This window comes from Mytilus galloprovincialis, chromosome 8 (genome assembly GCF_965363235.1).
Source record: "Mytilus galloprovincialis chromosome 8, xbMytGall1.hap1.1, whole genome shotgun sequence".
Lineage (NCBI taxonomy): Eukaryota > Metazoa > Mollusca > Bivalvia > Mytilida > Mytilidae > Mytilus > Mytilus galloprovincialis.
In genome coordinates this window covers 22,983,502-23,006,137 of record NC_134845.1, presented here as the reverse complement: position 1 = coordinate 23,006,137, position 22,636 = coordinate 22,983,502, and the positions used below count along the sequence as shown (strand labels likewise).

General features: G+C 33.1%; 1 protein-coding gene across 1 annotated transcript in view; it reads left to right on the top strand.

Moving 5' to 3' along the window:
• Window positions 1-12,554: 12,554 nt before the first annotated feature.
• Window positions 12,555-22,636, top strand: part of LOC143042988 (uncharacterized) — a 28,808-nt gene continuing 18,726 nt past the window's right edge. The window contains exon 1 of the mRNA XM_076215489.1: window positions 12,555-12,989. Within this exon, the coding sequence (XP_076071604.1) occupies window positions 12,926-12,989 (64 nt within the window). The 5' untranslated portion in view covers window positions 12,555-12,925. The remainder of the gene's footprint in view (window positions 12,990-22,636) is intronic.

Here is a 22,636-nt window from a genome sequence, read left to right as displayed (position 1 = left end):
ACAGCTCCTGAAGGGTAAACAGATGTTCTCCCCTTATTTAAACACGTCGTGTTTTTCACTTCAAATCGTCTGTTTTCCTGATCAAATTCTAAATGTTATACCCGTTGTATAAAACTGCCCTAGATAAAGAATTAAAAATATAGAATAATATTGAATATTACAATGATATTTTTTTTTTATTAAGGACCAATATCAGCTGTATCTTACTAATACTCTATCTTGATGAACAACCAAAAGAATAATGCACAGAATATGTCACATGCAAAATATTGAATTTTATCTAATTCATATTTGACACTTAAGAAGACCAATTTGAGAACTAGAACATTTGTCATAAAAACAAGTGAAACATTCTCATTATCGGAAATTCCATTTATTGTCATGAAGATCGCTATGGAAATGAGTATTTATTGGAATACTGTTCTCTAAATAACAGAGAAACAGAGGGATTCACAATAAATAGAAACGGGTCGACTAGAAAATTCCAAACTGTGGAGACAATAAGTTGTTGGTAATGAAATCGTAGGATTTGCGCACATCTTATGACTTTACTTTACATAAAATAGTTTACTGAAAACCTGTACCTCTTTTTTTTAACATTAATTACAACATCGCCTACCATTGCGCGGCCAACCTTATCCCCTATCTATCTGATTAGAATAAAAACATCAGCTTTTGTTTGTTTGTGTGTTAATATTTCATTTTATCATTGAACCTTATTTATCTGTGTGTTTGTTTCTCTTTTAGATACATGTCGTAAGTAAAGCATGTTTTAATTGTGTTTTCCTAAATTTTAATAATAAAAGTAAAAGTGTAAAGAAATTGTATAAAAACCATAACAAATACCTATTTATTAATTTTCACATTCAAAATAAAACTGGTACATGTACTACTTTACCAATGACGTTTAAGCACTTAAATGTACGTGCAAGTCTGTCAATTTTGAAAATATTACTTTATTAATAAAACCACTATTTTAACTGGTTGATCTTTACCATTATTACGTACATCTCTCCCTATTTTGATATAACTGTTTTCACATTTGTACAGAATCTACCCAAGCGACTCCGGCGTCCCCATCTTATGTTATGATTATAGTTGGCGTAGTAGTTGCACTTATAGTTTTAATAGCGTGTGTTATTGGATGTATAGTTAATCATAAATATAAGAAAAAATCAAGAGTACAGAATGGAAACGAGGAAAACGGTAACAATCCAGGTAAAAATACATTTAGTTACATAAAAGTATAAGCAAGGTCAGAAAGGGGAAGTCCATGAAAACTCACAAGTTCAAACGATTTGAATCAATGGAACAAGTGGAAAACAAATGCCGTATTCCTGACTTGGAACAGGCATTTTTCGCTTACATTTGTAGGTTAAACCTGATTAAATGATAGCTTCACGTCCCACTTGTATGACAGTTGTTTATGGTTCCGTCATATTGACAACAAAATATTTAAGGAATCCAAACATATATTATAGGTTAATGTGATATTAATTGGGATCCAGCAGCAAAAACTGTACTAGCAGACTTCTACGACATACATCACAATAGTCCATTTGCCAAATACCGATTTGATTCTGTTAGTACACACTTTTTAAAGCATGATAAGTTGAAAGTGACATGTCGGCGGTTTATCTAATTTTTCATGACAAATAACTTCTGGGGACAAAAGTATTTAGCTAAACAACAAAGTAATGTAATTAAAAGATTAGAAAAACTAAAAGGTTACTCACATTACGCACAGGTTAATTTTCTCTTTTCCCATACTCTCCATTGTCCATAAAAATTTATGTCCCTCATAAGGGAGACAACAACAAAAATGGATCCCTTATTACAGGGTCAATTTCGGGAATTGGCAAATAGACTATTGACTTTAAAATTCAATCTAACATACTAATTCATCAAACAAAAACGCAATAAAGTGAAGTAGATAATTTTATAAATAATTCATCTTATAGGCCTTGTTGATAACTATTTCGTAGCAACTTCTCAAATAATATACGATGGTCTTGAAGTATAGATTCTGTGTACTAATGTTGTTTATCATTTTTATAACGTGTTATAGTATTCTTTTATTTGTCTTTATGAATATTACTTTTACTGTTTATTCTGTTTTTGGTGGTATCCATTTGACGTGGCTCTGTATTTCTACATCCTGTCATTGTGTTATCATTTTATGACACTATTGTATTCTTGTCTTTCATTTTTACTATTATGCACTATATGCCTTTTTTTGTGTCTCTGTGCTACATATGACGTGACTCTGTACTTATACTTCTCGTCAATGTGTTATTGTTCTATGATAGTTGAACGTGTTAATTCTTACCCAAAACTCATAGGTGGCATTCTGTTGTTTATTTGCTATTTGGTCGAGTTGTTGTCTCTTTGACCTTCCCCATTTCCATTCTCCATTGTATCATCTTTCATTTTTGCTTACATATTTGTTTGTTTTATAGTGTTTAAGATAATGGTACAATGACTGATGCATCCTTATTTTTGACATTTTAAACTATTATGTCTTTTTTTTTTTCGTTCACGCATCGCTGCCCATATAATGGAATTTTATGTGACTGGCATACAAGTGAGATATTTAGCTAGCTATAAAACCAGTTTTAATCCACAATTTTGTACTTAAGAAAATGGCTGTAACAAGTCAGCTGGACTTGACAGCTGTTGTCCATACGTTTGATGTGTTTGACCTTGGTTATTGACATTTGATTAGAGACTTTCTGTTTGGAAGATTCCTCGAAGTGCATTAATTTTGTGATTTTTTTTCATACCTAACCATCACAAATGTAAATCAGTCAATAATAACTACAATAGCAAACTCATTTTTTATATGAAATGCGTTTCAATGAAATATGTAAAATACGCGTAGATAAACTTAAGATTTATTTTGTAGATGTGAAGCAAGTTCATGACTTAAGTTTTATTGTTATAATAGTCAATAATATACTTTGACTTTCCCTCTTTATAATATATTTTCAAAGGAAACGATCCATCAGCTCCAAATGTCGTAGCTGGCAGTCAGACACCCAGGGAAATAAATAACTCACTTCAATCTATAGAAAAACAGGTGCCACCTCTGAATGCTGAAATACATTAGCCACGACCATCAGTAAGAAGACCATACAGCTGGAAACATGACATTATAGAATGGAATTCATACTATGCATTCACCACTTCCCAAAATACATTAGTATTACACGCATTGTGCTACGTAGAAATGCATATTACAAGTATTCAACATTTAATTAAACGCCGCTGAACATGTAACATGTGAACACAGTATTATCATCCATTACTTTCATTTAAATATTACTGTTTTCATCAAGTCAATTCCGCCTACAATAAATAAAACCAATGTGTGTATATATGTAAAATATTCAATCTTTATAAACCTATTCATTTATATTATATATTTTGAAAGTTTTACCAACATATAATCTTATGTCATCGTTAGAAGTATTACAAAGAAACAATAAAAGTTTTGATGCTCCTGTTCAAGGGTAGAGTAAAATAAGGATAACACCAACGAGACTAATAAGAACAGCTGCAGGGCCTTTCGATGCAGGCCCCGAAAAAGAAAACAGTTTATATAATAACTCGAATGTAGGTTCATGTTTGATGATATGTACAAAGAGTTTAAGAGGGGAGCGTATACAATATTTTTTTTTATTATCAATTTGGAAAAGATATCAAATCAGTAGGTACTTTAAATGATACAGGAAGGTTACAGATTTGTAGTATTTTTTACAAAGTTCTGCAAGAGCTTTCATCAAGAAAATTATCATGACTATATTTTCTCGCAGGTCAGAAATAAATAAGTTATTAGAAAAAAATTAAACAGAAAAACGATTTTTGTTTAGAGTATACACTTTCAATGGTGTCAATGAAAAGAAAACAAGGAATATGAGACCTGTTAACAATGTAAAACCTTTAAATGCACATCTAAAGAAAAAAAAGTTTCAAATGGACACAGTAATGAATCTTGTGAAACCTATAGATCTGAGAAAAGCATATACGTGTGGATCAATATTTCAGAAACATCGTTCGTAAGTGAGCAAGCGTTTTGTATGGAAAATCAATAGAAGGTTATAAAATATCAGAATGTAAGTGTAATAACATTAACGGTACCAATTGTCCTGCACCAGATGCGCATTTCGACAATACATGTCTCTTCAGTGATGCTCGTGGCAAAAATATTTGTAATCCAAAGCTATATAAAAGACGAAGAGCTATAATCCAAAAGGTCCAAAAAGTATAGCCAATTCCGTGAAAAGAATCAGAGCTTTGCATGAGGGAGATACATTCCTTAATTTATAATAATTTCTAACATTTTCTAACAGCATACTTTGATAACAGTGGTTGGTAGTCAATCAGAAACAGTATCAATTAATTCAGGGTCCTCTAAAAAGTCTCAATCTGCTGGTTTTACTAGGCTTTGTGATAAACATAGACGAAAAAACATTACAAAAAAATGTGTTATGATTGCCAACTCCCCGCAAGAGACCAAACGTCACAGAGATTAACAACTATAGATCACCCGTACGGTCTTCAACAATCAACAAAGCCCATACCGCATAGTCAGCCATTACATAACCCTAAATGACAATTGTAAAACATTCCATTAGAAAACCTACGGCCTAATTTAAGTACAAAATAATGAACGAAAAAACATGGAAAACAAATATGTAACAAAGCAACAAACGACAACCACTGAATTACAGGTTCCTGTCTCGGGATTGCAGGCACATACAAAATAAGGCGGGGTTGAACATGATAGCAGGCGCCCACCCTTCTTCTAGTTCTGTGACATTGGTGCAACAGAACAATACAAGAACTGATCACAACAATAAACAAACAGCACATTTGTTCAATAGCAACACAAAACAACCACTCATTTACTTAAGCCTAGGTTAAAATCGAGAGATAACATATTTAGGGGGAATTGTTCATTAAAATAAGAATTATGTTTATTTAACGCAGGAAATGATAGAGAAGTCTTTTTGGAAAAAGAAATCAATCGACACGTAAAAAGGGTTATATGCGATTGACGAAAATTGGTGTGATAATGTGATGGTTTTGTATCTAAGGTTAAATTGTTTACATTGGTTACAGTTCGGCAAAAGCCTTATTTGATATATTTATATGATACTTTTAATAAACGTATAAAAGAATTGGATGTTTCGCGGGTAAACTTTGGGTCAGGTCAAATGTGAAGGGGTGTTCCAAAGGAAACTACCCAAACGAGTAACGAGACGCTTTGGTAGAACACCCCTCCTTCAAGAATGGTACAGCTACCATTGGAGTATATAAGCAGGAGATATTCCTAGCTCAGGGTCGATTGTCATACGTTTGAAAACGAAGACCTTAAGTACGGTACGTCGATATTCGAGATCGCTGGCTCGTATATATTAGATAATATTACTAAGTGTAATAAAGAACAGGTTCGTGCCTGTTAGAAATACGGACTTGTACGTTTACAAGCTGAACCGTATTGTACCGTATAGGACAAGTGTGAGTCTGTGTGACCACCTTGTTTATAGACAATAATAGTGCATTGACATGACATATCAACGATATAAGGATGGGGCTTAGAAACGGGGAAATGCGAGGCTGTGCAGAGCTATTTCCCCGTTTCGGGCCGAATCCTTATATCGTTGATATGTCAAGTCAATGCACTATTGTTATCTTTATACTACAATCTAAAAAGAACATTTTCAATTGTTGTTTAATGCGTTAAGGTTATTTATTTGATTTAAATATTGGGGGAAATATCCTTTAAAAAGGCCTCACATCATGTTCGCGGAGAAATATACAACACAATGAAATAACATTTACCTGTTGAAATTAACACTCAATGGTGAACGAAATCGTTTGAGTATGGACTTAATTATCAACCATAAGCATAAAACATAATGATTTATAGGTTACAAACAAAAAATATTAACAAATTAAATATGTTTTTCCAATAATTGCATTTGAAACAATGTTGAGTGGTTCCACGCCTCGTTGTATGCATTTGAAACAAGAATAGGTTGAAGAGGTCGTATGAATAATTCAATATTATTTCGGCAATTTCGATTTAAATATTCATGAGGAAAAGTGATATCGGGTCAGTGACTGTATATGACATGGACAATAACTGTTTAGTGTCTTTAAATATCAGCTGTATTTGCACGATGCTAGGAAACAAGGTGTATGCGAGCTTTTAGCGAGCTACTACACCTGTTTCGAGCCGAGTACAAATACAGCTGATATTTAAAGACACTAAACAGTTATTGTCTTTATCCTGCAATTAATTATGTATATCGTTTGTGTTTTGAAAGACACAAAAACTAACATAATTAGCATTTATTTTCGATTTGAAATCCCATGAGGCCCGCATAGTAATATCAAAATCACACATTACGCTGAAGACGGGTTCGCAAAAAATGAATCTCGAATGGTCAACAATAATACATAGCTCAAGGTAAATAATTATCTATTTTAACATAACAACTAATTTCAACAGTAAAAACAAATAACAAAACATTGTCAAATTTTAAACATAAGTGTACGAGTTGTCCTACGCTTCACACTTGACATTCACTAAACATGCATGTTGAAATTGACATGGTTGATTTTGTAACACAATCATACACATTCAAGTTTTGAAATCGACAATTGTTATTGTCATTGGAATGCAACTGGAATACACATTCTGAGGTCCAGAGGTTCAAACAATACTCAGTCCGACAGTGGGCGGAGCTTTAAAGCGATATCAGGGTTGAGTTCAATATCGTAGCAGCTACGAAGCGGCTTTGTAGCTGCTATCAATATCTATGTAGCAGCTAGTTTATAGCTACACGTTCAATAGTCAAAATCTACGTAGCACTACGTAGCAGCTACGATATTGAACGCGGCCCTGTATAGTATACAAATACAGCATAGCGATATCTGTAGGGCTGTATCTGTCTATTAGCACATACTTACAACTTCTTGTCAAATCAAATTGCTTGAATTTGCCTTCTAATTTTCATAGTACATACTTTTTCCGTGTACTAAGTAACTACGCATGAATGACCACAAGGGTAAGATTTCATTGTATTGTAATCAAGATATTAGAACAAAAATTGCTACTGGCTATTTTGAAATAAATGATGTGTTCCAAATTTAACTAAATAGTTTGTAATTAGTTTTCAAACAGATTTTTAACATTCTGCTAATCAATCTTTTGATCTAAATTTTGTTTTGACAATTAAAAAAGTTTCTTTCATTTAAATAAAGAGTAATAATATTGGTGCTTTATACCTTGATTAAAGTACAACTCAATCTAAAATTTGTAATCCTTCATCTTCCATGCAATTACTTTGTACACAAAAAGAGTCAACCATGAATCTTTTGAAGGGAAATTATTCAAAAAGCAATTTGATATATTTAGTCATAAATTGGTCGATAATTGGTTGCCTATGTCCAGTGACAAATATTTCATGCATATAAACTATCTACTAGACTTCATGTACCTATGGGTACATACCAGGGGCAAATCCAGCCATTTTTAAAAGGTGTTTCAACCAAAGATGTGGGAGGGGGATCCAACTGTTTGTACTCATTCAAAAGCTAGTTTTAGATTTTATGTGAAATTAAAAAAATGTTTTCAAGAATGTAAAGCTTTCACTGCAATTTAAGACTTGTCTGCTCTTGGTCAATTCATTTTGTCATCTTACCAAGTAAATAAGTACATGTATAGTAAAACAACGCTTCGTTCATATCAATAAACATACTACCACCAACAGCTGCCTTCTTTACATTCTAAAGTCAAGGGCCTTTTGAAATCCCATTTTTACAATGATATTATAGTGAGTAGATTTACAAAACTACGTAAATAAGCTACATCCAGTCAGCCAAAACATATCAATAGACTAATTACAGGATTACTCAAGTTGTAAATATGTGCTAAATTGGATATTGTATAGAAAGGTATATACTATGAAAGTTAGAGCGAGGGGCTTTGCAATAACCGAGACGTAGGACACCGAATTGCTCAAATAGAACGAGTGAAGTATAAAGTACATAATTGTACCAACGGAACAAAGACAAGTAAGTGTGTTAACTTGTAGGGTACATTATTGTACCAGGAGGACAAGTTTGTTCCTGACACAGGACAAATGTGTAAGAGAACAAATTTGTACCAATATATATATATATATTTTAAGTAGAATATTTGTAGATAGTTTATGAGAACGCAAAGAGCAGTTGTACATATTTTGGTTCATTGACGTTTATTTATGAATAAAGATTTTTGTATATATATTTTATACATAGAACATTTTGGATCCAGTATCAAACTGGTAACGAACTCATTCTAAAATAGAAACAGACACGCTTACCCTGTGTATACACGTTACAATAATAACAAAAACGCCTGCATGAAAGGTAATTAATATAAGGATCATTAGACAAACTGATTTAAAAGAAATATTTTAGAAATAAAACTATAGCGCATAAATTGTCTGAAAATGAAACATATAAGTTTGACAATTCAGTATTTTCTGAAATTTCTGAAAGAAAACAGTGATATTTTACAGGACACTTTACTATCTGATGCCAAAGGAAAAAGGGAATATGAGACTTGCTAAAAATGTTAAACAATTGAAAGCACACCGAAAGAATGTCAATAACAAATGGAAATAATAAGTAAAGTGATCAATTTTGTCAAACCAAAGCGGCAAGTAGCGACAACACATGAGGGATATAATATATAAATAGTCGAGGGGGATAACGTCACCATGTTACTTGACTGTGGAACTATGACAGATGGCCTTTAAAGTATCCCTTTATAATAATAAAAAAAAGAATGTTTCAGCGTATCACCTGAGTCGGGGGACAAAATTGTCGACACACTGGGTAATCGGCCATTTATTTGCAGAGCACCAGAGCTTGTATTTACGAGACAGTGTATATAAAAAGTTTGGTTCGTATTACAATCGTATGAGTTGGTTTTGCATGTAATATTTAAGGCATGAAATTTACGTATTCACGATGCTTAAGAACTATAATCAGTAATTCAGGTTTGTTCAGAAAGATCACACATTTTACATGATCTTACATGTATCGAAGAAATAGTATCTACATATAGCTGATCCTTTGTAAAGAAACTATTCCATTTGGGTAATTTAGTTTTAAAAGGAAGCTTACGGGCCTGAGATCAACGTAAACCCATTGCTAAAAGTTAAAACTAAAACATATCAACAAAAACACAAACAATAGAAAAGGTTGGAATTGTGACTGTTTCTCAAATCAGAACTGAAGTACGATGACCTATGGTTGTTAATTTCTGTGTCATTGTGGTCTCTTGTGAAGAGCTGTCTCATTGGCACTCATACCATATCTTCTTTTTTATACTAGCTAGTACCTGTATTTGTAGAAACAACATTTCGAGAACCAGTGTAGTCTTATTAGCAATTAAGGTTAATATTTTAAAATTTTCGTCATACGCAGAGATTCTAAAGAATAAAAGAAAAATAGATGAACAGCACTTTTGTCTCAGCTCTTCATCTCCAAGTCACAGTAAGCCATTTAACACAGGGCAAATAAAACTTTAACCTCATTGCAAGTGTAAGACGGCCCCAAGCACCTGTTTGAACTGAATTATTTGCAAACAAACGATCATGGCACGTCCACGCCGCAACCGTTAATCGAAGAACGACGTAGCCATGGATTAAATCAATAAAATAAATATTGCAGAAAAATCAAGCATGTGTTGTCATTATTAGGCTCCATGTAAACCACTGAAGCGTGCAAAATAAATTCAAAGATTTAGACCATCACGAGGCACATCGAGATATAAGGCAAATACTTCGGACATTATGCGAGTTGTAATACAACAAGCCAGTCAATGAGAACATGATGAAAAGTAAAACATATTTAAAACAAAATAGTTCCTACGTATAGTTGCAAATACCAAACTATGTAGATGAAGGTAGCAAATAAAAGGCGAAGAACTGGTGATCCGTGAACAATACCTTTTGACTGATAATTTTGATTAATACAAAAATGTTTGAATGATTCTAAAGTTGAAGGCATACATGTATATTACCTGTTTCTCAGATATAAGTACCTGGATTTGGTGCATACAAAATTCCGATAACTAGAACGGTCTGATATGTAAATACCATTATATTGACCCGTCCTCAATTTATGTTTAAAAATAAGAACAAAAAAAAAGCAATGGTGCCCCAGATGGTTTTTGTGTTGTGCGGTTAGACTACTGTCCCAGGATTAAAGGGGTTGATGGTGTTTGCACATTCTAACATGCTTAACAATGTCATACTAGTGTGCTTGTCCGAAGTCGAGAGCCTATAGGTCAGTGGTTGTCTTTGGGTCAATGATGTCATATTTGTTTTCGGCAAATTGTTTTGTTATAAATTATGCCGTTAATTTTAACAATTGGATGGTTTCATACTTTTCCAGTCGGGGCAATTTATATCTGACTATACGGTTTTGGTTTCTCTAATTGTTGAAGACCGTATGGTTCACTCCATTTGAAATCTGGTTAATAGCTGTATCGTTGTCATATACACTATATCTCCTTATTTTGACATGATCTGATCTATAGTAATAAAAAAGATGGATATTGAGCAAACTATCCAATGAGTTTTCATATTTAATTGGATTTTTTGATGCATCCCATTTGAAATAGGTACATGTGTATATTAGAATTTTAAATTCTACTTGAAAAAAAACAGGCGTCAAGCAATAGGTGGCAGTATAGGGTTAACTTTTACAATGAAAAAAAAACCAGGAAGCTAACAATATTAAAGTGAATATCGTCACTTTTGTCGTGTATCATATTAAAATAAAAAGGCGTTGTATGATCGCCAGTGAGACAAATCTCAACAAGAGAACAAATAACAAAAAAAAAAATACTAACGGAAAAAGGTCGAATTTAATTCTTTGTCATGGAGAGCCTGTTTTCATTAAAAAAAATACATACAGGTATGTTTATGGTTATAGGATTTATATTTACCGATTATTTTCATTTACCTAGTTGCATGTATTTTAAAACTACTGATAAAAAAGTCTTATGATAACACAAACTCTTTTTGAGTTCAAATTTATTTCATTGGTGAAATAAAAAGTTGATCATACCATGTTGATCATATTTATGATGAGTTGCTCCCCTTTTGCCGTTGGATAATGTATTATATAAACTGTACGCTTTTGTTGTAAACTTATCGTCTTTCATCAATAGACATAAACAGAAACATAATAAAATATTTGCACACACTTTACGTGTAAAAAATCATGATTTAGTTATAATAGTTGGCTATATTCAATCCCGTCGCAATTTTTGCTAATGTTCCAAGTCTATAAACTCAATAGCCTTTGTTTAACTAATCTTATTTCCTTAATGTAAATTTTGGCAGTCTGTTTAAATTTTTTTGTGGCATCCATTAAACTGACCTAACATTTTCTCACTGCATTGGTGGCTTTAACTGTTTTCTGTTCTTTGGAAAGGTTATTGTTTTTTCGACACATTCCCCGTTTCCATTAATTATTTTACTTGGAATAAATTTAATGACTGCGTGACAGTACTCTTAAATCCGGTGACCCTATAACTTTTATGATGCAAATATTTTACTTATAGTATTATTTTTTTTAAACTTTATAATTAAAAAATGTTATATTTCCCTGTTCCACACCAACTGCCACCTCTCCGTGCTGACAAGGGGTATTTATAACATCAAACGCTAGCGAACAGAAGAGACAAGCAAGTAAATAGTATCAACTAGTAAAAAGTGTTTTTATGTCGTTTATAATTTTATTTATCAACCTGTCTTATTGGCTCAAATGAAATATTTTCCTTTGGAGAAAAAATTCTAATATGCTTTGTAGCACAATTGTAATGTCCGGGTTTCTACTTTGTTTTATGAGAGTCTTGTATCATCGGTAATAGCACTAGTCCATAGTGATTTCAAAAAACAAGGCTGCACCCATTTAATTAAAGTATGAATTTTCACGATTAGAAAAAGAAATATATATTAGATAGTTTAAATATATAGAGTTTTGCCCCTTACACCAAGTTGAGCACAAATATCCAATATCAAATTAATGACTTATAGTGTTTTGTTAACACATGAAAGGTATTGAAAATGTGCATGTACCATTAGTAAATCAATACAATAGTTTTTATAACCTCACAAAGATCTTACTGAAAGTCCTTTCAATTAGATTTCAAATATGTTTGTGTTTAGTCTATACTGTTTAGTCGAAGCTTGTTCGACTCTTTCAAATAAAATATAATATCGGATGAAACTATCGATTTATATTAGAGAAAAACCAATTGAAAGAAAATATTTGTTGCCTTCGTTGTAGAGTGAATAAGATTTTCCAATGAATACTTTTTTTTTCATTTAATTTTACAAAGTCATACACCTTTTGAGATTGATTAAATAACATTTTTCTATTTGAAATTAAAAGTCTCTCTGATCATGTTAAACCTACACGTGAAAACTTTTTCATGAATATTCATAAGATCATTTGTGTTCAAAAAGAATTGTTGTTATGGATCTTAACAATTTATTAAATCTTAATTAATAGTCATTTAAGAAGAACAATCTCTTCTGAGCCCATGACAGATTTTATCAAGACAAAATCCGTGACGCACCTTGCTATTGAAATTGAAAATCAACGGTTAAATGATTATCAATATTCAAACGGTATTCGATTTCAGTACTGTAATATATAGGAGTCAGTGTTAATTTTTATGTATTTTTCACATGTACTGTAATTAGTAACCTAATTTGTGTCCTATTTGTTCTAATGTTTACAAGACAACAATGGATGCCATGTGATAGTGTTATTTTAGGATTTATTTACTGACAATCGAACAATATCGAGAACGGTGCTATTTCATATTTAGAAAAGTTTTGCCATGAATTTGAATATATTTGCGATCCGATTATTTATTTCCTTAATTTTGAAGATTGACTACATAGGTGAGTCTTTGTTTTATTAATATATTCTTTTCCTTTCTTTTCATTTGGCATTTGTTGCTTATGTATGTGTATTATGGTAAGTAGAAGGGGAAACAGACATCATCATCATCATTATTTAATTGTATCTCTGTCGTTTCTTCTATATGCCCTTTCGTATTTTCACTATAGTTTAGTAACATTTTTGCTGTTTATATAATAAAGTGCATTTTAATATTCAATTAGTAATGTTAATGTATGTATTGTATTGTGGATAATACTTCATAAATATGTTTGTCTTTCGTTTTATCCTTTTTGCTCCGAGAAAATAAAATATATTTAAACAATATATATAATTATTGTCCGACTTCGAAATGCTTTCAGTAGCAGAATGAAATAAGGCCAATCTTATTTTTATTTAATACTTCAGTTGAGCTGTGATAGTTTCATTTAAAATATGAGATTATAACACTACCTTTAACATTGAATAAAAGTCGATTTTCCTACAGGAAGCAATTTACGTATTTATGAAAGGATTGGGCTAAAGATTTTATATCTGTATGTAAAAATCACGAAAAGCAAGTGATTCCAGGCTTTTATATAGATGATTTGTAGTGTTCTGACAAACGAAGAAGAAATGTCTAATAAATGCCCCTTTTTTGTTTTCGAATTTTCGTGGATTGATTTGTTATAAATAATAAGTTCGTTGGTTTTGTGATTGAATTGTTTTAAATTTTTTCATGCTGGGGCCTTTTAAAGCCAATATTCTTAGAATTATTTCTATTTTTATCCATCTGATGAGTTAAGACTTTTTCAACTGAATTTTAGTGTTCGTTCTTATGTTGTCCTGTTAAACAACAACTGTCCAAGGTTAGGGAGACGGTTGGGATCCCGCTAAAATGTTTAACCGCGCCACATTCTTGTATGTGCCTGTCCCAAGTAAGGAGTCTGTAATTCAGTGATAGTCGTTTAATTTGTTGATTTGTTACATATTTGTTTTTCGTTCATTTTGTTGTACATAAATTATGCCGTTAATTTTCTCGTTTGAATTGTTTAAAATTTGTAATGTTGGTCCTTTTATAGCTGACTATATGGTATAGGATTAGAATATTTTTTGAATGCCGTACAGTGAAGAGTAAGATCACAAAAATAATCAACTTAGAGGAAAATCAATTCGGAAAGTCCATAATCACATGGCAAAATCAAATAACAAAACTCATCAAAAACAAATGGACAAGAACTGTCATATTCCTGACTTGGTACAGGCATTTTCAAATGTAGAAAATGGTGGATTAAACCTGGTTTTATAACGCTAACCCTCTCACTTTGACGACAGGGATCTATAGTTAATTTCTGTATCATGTGTCTTGTGGAGAGTTGTCTCATTGACAATTATACCACATCTTTTTTTTATATTTATATACAGTATATTTTTTTCATTGTTGAAGGCCATACGGTTGCCTAGTATACTAGCTTTCATCCATTTTATTCGATCCTTGATTCATTGTCCTAATGGCTGTCATACCACATCTGCCTTTTTTCATTTTAAAGAACATTTTACTCTTAACAAAAACCACAATAAACCTATTTCTCGTATCAAACATAAACTAAAAGAGCTAGCCAAGGAATTTGTTTTTGTCCCGGTCGATAAAGCTGCAAATAATATTATTATTGTTTGACGTAAATTTTACATTGAGGTTCTACAAAAAGAAATCACCAATTCACCAACATTCCAACTGACTCCATTTTCAGAAAACGACATCTGTAACAAACATAAACTTTTAGCTACCGCTTTACAAGCAGAACCAAAAATAATGAAAGTCCCAACTATGTATTGGCTTCCGAAACTACCAAAAACACCTTACAAATATAGATTTATTTCGTCTTCAAGCCATTATTCCACTACTTAATTATTTATTCTTCTTACCAGTACACTTGGTACAATAAAAAAAAACCTGATAATAAATTGTTCAAATAAGGCCTTCGAAAATAGTGGAATTAATTACTTTTGGAGTGTCAAAAACTCGTTGGAAGTACTTGATAAATTGCATGCTTATATTGGTGATTTTGAATCTGTTCAAAGTTTTGATTTTTCTACCCTATATACCACATTGCCTCACATTCTCATTAAGAAAAAAATCACACACCTAATTAAAATGGCATTTAAAAAGTCAGAATGTGAATATATATGTTCAAACTCTTTTAGGTCATTTTTTAGTAGCAATAAACAAAATAACTATGTCAATTGGACATGCTTTGATACTATATCTGCCCTTGAATTTTTACTAGATAACATTTTTGTTCGCTTTGGAGATTCCGTATATCGTCAGGTTATCGGAATTCCAATGGGGACTAACTGTGCACCACTTATTGCGGACCTGTTTTTGTATTGCTATGAGTTACAATTTATGACAAAAATCAGCAAATACGCATCGAAACAACATCTGATACACAAATTTAATAATACTTTTAGATATTTGGATGATATTTTAGCTCTCTATGATGACGACTTCAGTATGTATTCTAAAGACATTTATCCTGTTGAACTTACTTTAAATAAAGCTAATACTAACAATGACCACTGTCCTTTTCTCGATCTTGATATATGTATCATTAACGGAAAGCTTAATACTAAAATTTATGATAAAAGAGATGATTTCTCATTTCCTATTGTTAATTGTCCATTTTTAGATGGTGACGTTCCCTTGTCACCGTCTTGCCGGTGTTTATATATCTCAACTTGTACGATTCGCTCGTGTATGTAACAATGTTTTAGATTTTAACGAGAGAAATTTATGTATTAATTAAAAATTATTACGCCAGGGTTTTCGATATCACAAACTAGTCAAAACATTTACTAAATTTTATCATCGGTATAAGTACATTATTCGTAAATATAGCTCAACATGCAGACTTCTTATACGTTCAGGTATTTCACATCCAATATTTTATGGAAATATTCTTTATAAAGCGCAAAAATGTCAGTATTCACCTAAGAAGCTTACAAAACCTTTAAATAGACTTATTAAGAAGGGATATAGTTACGATACTGTTGTCAGGTCATTAAAGATTGCATATTTTGGCGTTAATATTGATTCACTTATAGGGTGTTTGCATCGGAACTAAACACATTTATTATTAATAAACCAGTTGTTTGCATGACACGGGTTATGTTCTTCTCATATATGTTATGATGGTATGATACTAAACCCCTCACGGGGAGGATTGTGTCTGATATTCATATGATGAAGACATAATTTTTCAATCAGTTTGATTGAAGTCCGGAGCTGGCATGTCAGTTAACTGCTAGTAGTCTGATGTTATTTATGTATTATTGTCATTTTGTTTATTTTCTTTGGTTACATCTTCTGACATCAGACTCGGACTTCTCTTGAACTGAATTTTAATGTGCGTATTGTTATGCGTTTACTTTTCTGCATTGGCTAGAGGTATAGGGGAGGGTTGAGATCTCACAAACATGTTTAACCCCGTCGCATTTTTGCGCCTGTCCCAAGTCAGGAACCTCTGGCCTTTGTTAGTCTTGTATTATTTTAACTTTTAGTTTCTTGTGTACAATTTGGAGTTTAGTATGGTGTTCATTATCACTGAACCAGTATATGTATTTGTTTAGGGGCCAGCTGAAGGACGCCTCCGGGTGCGAGAATTTCTCGTTGCATTGAAGACCTGTTGGTGACCTTCTGGTGTTGTCTGCTTTATGGTCAGGTTGTTGTCTCTTTGGCACATTCCCCATTTCCATTCTCAATTTTATTAAAGCACTATTCCGTTACTCTTTGGTTTATACAGTACCGCTCTGAATACTCTAAATGTACTGTTTTGTTTTCCTTTTGTTATTGGCAAAGTATGGATTGACAGAATGATATACCTTGTAAATTATAAACTATATATTATCGCGTTTTTCTCTCGGGACAATACTACATATTGTGCTGCAGTATTTCATGTGCGGTTGAATAATGACTACAATTATCACTAATGACTATAGGAATAAGAACGAAATTAAAAGTAGTAATGCACCCATCAAAATACTTTACATTATTATTGTCTTCTTTACAACACAATACTGAATATACCGAATGCATTACATACATCGGTATTGAATTTAATACTCGAGTGTAATCTACTCCATAATGGTATTCACACAGGAAACACAATAATTAGCCCCATACATCTGAAATTGATTTTTCTACGATTTAAAAGATTATTTATTTATATTGATATGGATACTAGAAAAACGAGAAATCATACCTCTTGCATAGACAATAAAATGAAACCAGAAGATAACAATACTTAGACAGAATTTTGAAAAAATGAAGACAGTCAAAAACTCTTACACAACATATCAAACACAAGGGGTTGACAGGAGGTTCCTTGATTCGCACTGTCCTTCTCATCTCTCCCAATCGCATCTACTCTTACTTCTTTACCTTAAGCTCAAATACAAAAATCTGTCAAAAAACTTTTCCAGCAAATCTCTATTTGCACACACCTTCTGTGCCTGCACTGGGACTTTCACTCCTCAGTTCCTCATTTCAACCCCCTGTCCACCCTCACACATGTGTACAATATACAGCTCCGAAGTATATGTTTGGAATGGTCTGACATCAGACTCGGACTTCTCTTGAACTGAATTTTAATGTACGTATTGTTATGCGTTTACTTTTCTACATTGGCTAGAGGTATAGGGGGAGGGTTGAGATCTCACAAACATGTTTAACCCCGCTGCATTTTTGCGCCTGTCCCAAGTCAGGAGCCTCTGGCCTTTGTTAGTCTTGTATTTTTTATTTTAGTTTCTTGTGTACAATTTGGAAATTAGTATGGCGTTCATTATCACTGAACTAGCATATATTTGTTTAGGGGCCAGTTGAAGGACGCCTCCGGGTGCGGGAATTTCTCGCTACATTGAAGACCTGTTGGTGACCTTCTTCTGTTGTTTTTTTTCTATGGTTGGGTTGTTGTCTCTTTGGCACATTCCCCATTTCCATTCTCAATTTTATGTTATATATGTTCGATAGAAGAATTAAACTATTACATTCCTTTTGTACGTACACTTATATCGACTTGTAGATATAAAGATGTATTGTAATATCCCGTATAATATGTTATGTTGAGAACTTGACCTTTCAGTGGTATGTTTGGTTATCTTCGAAAAAGAAAAAAATAGAGAAATATACTTTTTCACTTGTATTTGTATATGTTCAATGAAAAATGTAGTAACTGCGGACACAAAAGACCAATGTACACTGTTAGTTTGGGTGATATATATCATATTAATTGTTTAAATACTTATAAAAAACTGTCAAGTATAAAACTCTTACTATTTGATAGAATGTTCAGAATATGTCTAAGACGTCCAGTTTGGTACAGATATAGAGCAGAATTGATCACTTGATGAGCAAAACATGAAACTTTGCACAGTAGTTCTTGGTTGTATACCCTTTGATTTCAGCTATGGCCCCACTTTAAAAAATCCAATATGGCTGCCATTTTCAAAATGGCGGAAAAAACGATATAGATATCAAGATTGTCCGCAAGGTATTCTACATAATTTCGGAAATTAAAGTGATGATTCTTTAAAAATGGTCCTCATGTTCTTGAATTTGTTTTCAATTTAATTTGAAAATTAAATAAAATTGTTTGATTATTTCTAAAATACTAACATTTGCAAATATGGCTGCATATACAAAAACAAATAGTGAAAATCAAAATGTTGATCAATATGTGACATGTTATTGTAATTGCTTTCAGTTTAAATAGTTGGAATGAAATAGGTTGAAGTGAGTCGATTGAACGTTGATATAGGTTAAATGTGGTGGCATATTAGGTAACTTGTCTGAACTTGGAGGCAGTGCCGTGGGCATCGTGTCTTGTGTCTCTTCAAGGCCACGTCCTTATTCACTTATCGGGTTTTCATCTGCCGTACCCACTATATCGTAAAATTACTCTATGTAACCAAGTATAACATCGTCGCTGTTAACGGCGCTTTGCATATATCCCATTGTATGTTTACTCTATCAATGTCGAGAGAAGTGTTCCTTATAATCTTCCCAGTAACCATCTGTTCACCCAAATTACATAGAGTTACGGTCTCCGAATTTTTATTATTTGCTGGAATTAATTTCTCATTTACTAATCATTGCAGCAGAATCCACGATCATGTTCACATGCTGGTCAAATACTAGTATAGTACCTCGTACTGCTAGGTTTTATCGACAATTGATAGACAATATTAGACGAGGTCTTCGGCCTCTGTTCGGTTTTGTAATGAGGTGACGTTTCATAGCAAATGGACTTGGGAGTTGAGATTTTTCCTACTTGCACGACCCGTTGCTGTTAACAAATTCCGTTGTTGGGGTTGCGCTTGTATTTGCTCTGTATCCTGGTGAAGGTGACCGTTGCCTGAAATAATCGAGATTTCTTTAGTTTGTCCATGGGGGTGCTGACTTTTCACCTTACGGACTATATGTTCTCTGTCTTAGTGAGGGTGTTACTAGTCGATAACTTGGGTGAATTTCTATCTGGCGATCTACCGAACTTATATTGCTCAGGGGATCTTCCACGTGTATTTTGATCTGGTGATCTACCACGATTATACTGATCAGAAGGCCCAAGGTTAAATTGATCGGTCTACACACGGTAACGCTGATTAGTTGAAATATTATCAGCTTGTTTTGAGACAATGTGAGTGAGGTTACGGATCTCATATTCCCTTTATCGGTCGGTGATACTACGCTATAAGCAGAGAAGACATAAAGGCATACTTGACACTTTTTGATCCATATAATGCCATCTGGTTGGCTATTGGGGTTTTCAATTGTTTTAACGCCTTATTGATCGTTTCTAGGTTACTCTCTATTACATACCTCGCAGAATAATTGTCTTTACATCCACGGAGGAATGCTTCGGTTTCAACCTTGTCTGATCGTCTTACTTGTTGAAGTGCTGCTAAAATGATTGTCTTAAGGCCTTGAAATCATCATCTGTGTTTACCTCGCGAACATACTCTAAGGAAACATCGACCAGGCAATCTCGGAGCCTGCACACCTAGTGCCGGTTTTCCCATTGTCGTCCACCGGCAGTTCGTTCAAATTGATAAATGAACGCCTCCTCATTCATGGATTCTCTTCAATTGAATATATGCATTTTTGGGAGCTGAGGGCTTCGGCTCCGGTCACTCCTTCCACAATTATTGTCTTGCAAGTATATTCTCTTCCTAAGGGGATTCTGAAGAAGAGCTTACGTTCTTTTTGTTTCCTTAGCCTGTTCCTGGATCGGACAGTGGAGTCAGCTTACTGTTGTTGCAAGCCTGCTAGAGCTCCAGGAGCTGACGAGATTTTCATAATTTGAGTCATAAATGTTGGAGGAGGATGATTAGTCATTGACTCGACCGGGATGATACTGTTAGAAGGCACTGCAGTCAGCATTGTAGAATCTAGATATATCTACTTATAGCCAATTGTTTCTGGTATGCTGTGCTGCTCTGAATCAAATATGATTGTCTCATAGTAGATGGTATCCTTGATCAGTACTACAGGTTCTAGAAGTATGTCCTTAAAAGGAAGTTGTTGTTGAATAATTTTTAACTGTCTCATGCAGGGCCACGGGCCATGACATAGGACTTTCGACTTAAGATGAAGACAACACATTTATCCTCAACAGAGTTGGTGTATTTGATGATGGTTCATGCGAACTAATAGGTAAAGACCAAAGGCAGCTACTTTTGGTGTACTGGCGTTGTACTGGTTACAGTCAAATTTAGGCTTACTATAGATGATGTGTCAATTGCAGGAATTTTAAATTCTTTATTTCTCTTGTCCACTAAGTCACTTACAACAAATGTCGTTTGTTTGAAAGTAGCCTGCTGTTCAAATGCACTTGAAATGTGTTTCCTCCCTCAGTTGATGTCAGCTTGTCCTTCCGTCTCACCACAACATTGAATTTCTCATTGGTCTGCAAAGCACTTACATTTTGCCTTGTGGTCTATCCTGTCTTCAGACTGCTGAAGTTGATGAGATAATGCTCCCATCTGTTCATTATTAATATTCATTGACTCTTTCTATTCAGCTTGCATCGTTATGAGACAAACACACATTTTATCAATTCACGCTTCGCTCTGTTTTATATTGCGGTCAATCTCTGCTGTTCTTTAAGCATTAGATTTCCTATCTGCTAAAACTTCTTCGTACAATGTTTGAAAAGCAATACCTGAGTTGTCCTCTGTTAAAGTGTCTTCAGCTGTTGGTTTCTCAATATTCAGTTTCTGCCATTGTCTGTCAATGTTCTTGTCCTTGTTGGCCTAAAATTCCTGCCTTTTCACTGATATGTGTTTATACAATTCTCAAATCACTGTATAATATCTCAAAAATGCGACTCAAAAATTAAGTTAAGCACTTTATATAATCCTATGGCAATTAAATCTCGAATCACAGCTTTAATGTGTGACCCAAGACAAAAAAATGTTCAACTTGAAATGAAAGCTACTACTGCAGCTTTTTAAGAAAGCTCTAGTTGTATAAGAAATGACAAGCCACGCAAAATCAAAAAGACAGAACTGGAACAGAGACTAAATGATACTATACTTAAAAAAAAAATATGCTTATATTCAGGTAAATTCTTAAGAATGAATATTTTCTTATTTTTCAAGTCAGCCATTTTGAAAAAAGCTGCCATTTTGAATTTCGATGATAGATCAAAACAAAATCTTGCTAAGTAAACCAAGGCATTCAAATATGTTGAATGTTGTGCTTCCAGCACCAAATCCACTGTGGTTTATGTAATTCTGGAAAATATTTCAGAAATTATGGCGGCCATCTTGAAATAAGCCGCCATATTAAATGTTGAGGGTGGGTCCATAGCTAATATTGCTCAGTACACACAAATGTACCATCATGCATATTTGATGCTTTCCTCATTATATGAGCAATGTTTTCACCGATCGGCCGGGGTAGGTACTGACACTGAGTTGTCACTCTTTTAAGTTTTTTTTCGCTCTTTTATATTTTATCATAAAATGTTGGATACCACTTCATTGACTTACCTACCTACCTTCCTACTTACGTTAATATTTATTTCCTATTTATTTAAACCAGCTGAAAAAATGTCACCCTTGATACATTCTGTAACAGGTACAATGGATTCTTGCAAAAAAACCCAGTAAATTACTCACTGTTAAATAATAATAAATTTATAAAAATAAATCAATTCAGTATTGAATCTGCTTTTCTTCTCCAATAAGGTACATGTAATAAAACATGTCTTACGTATATTTTATAAATCAGATTAATAGATTTTTTATCAATAGAAATATTTATTTGATGAACCTGTTTAACTGATTCCTCCCCTTTCACTAGTTTTTCTATAGGTATAGAATTATAGAATTAAAGGTTTTATATGATCAGCTTCATTGATATAGCTAAACATTTACACATTGTTTGTTCCTCATTGTAACCCAAGGTGACATTTCTTCACTCTTTTGTACATTTAACGCGTCATGAGAGATATATATTTATTACCTACATCGGTTTTACACTGCTCTTTGTTTAATAGATGTTTTTTGTCAATTCGTGCCAATATTTGAAGGCATGCTCAGACATACCTTAATGTAAATCTTAGTTGTCCATTTGAACAAAATCTGTTAACATTGTTGATGAAACGTC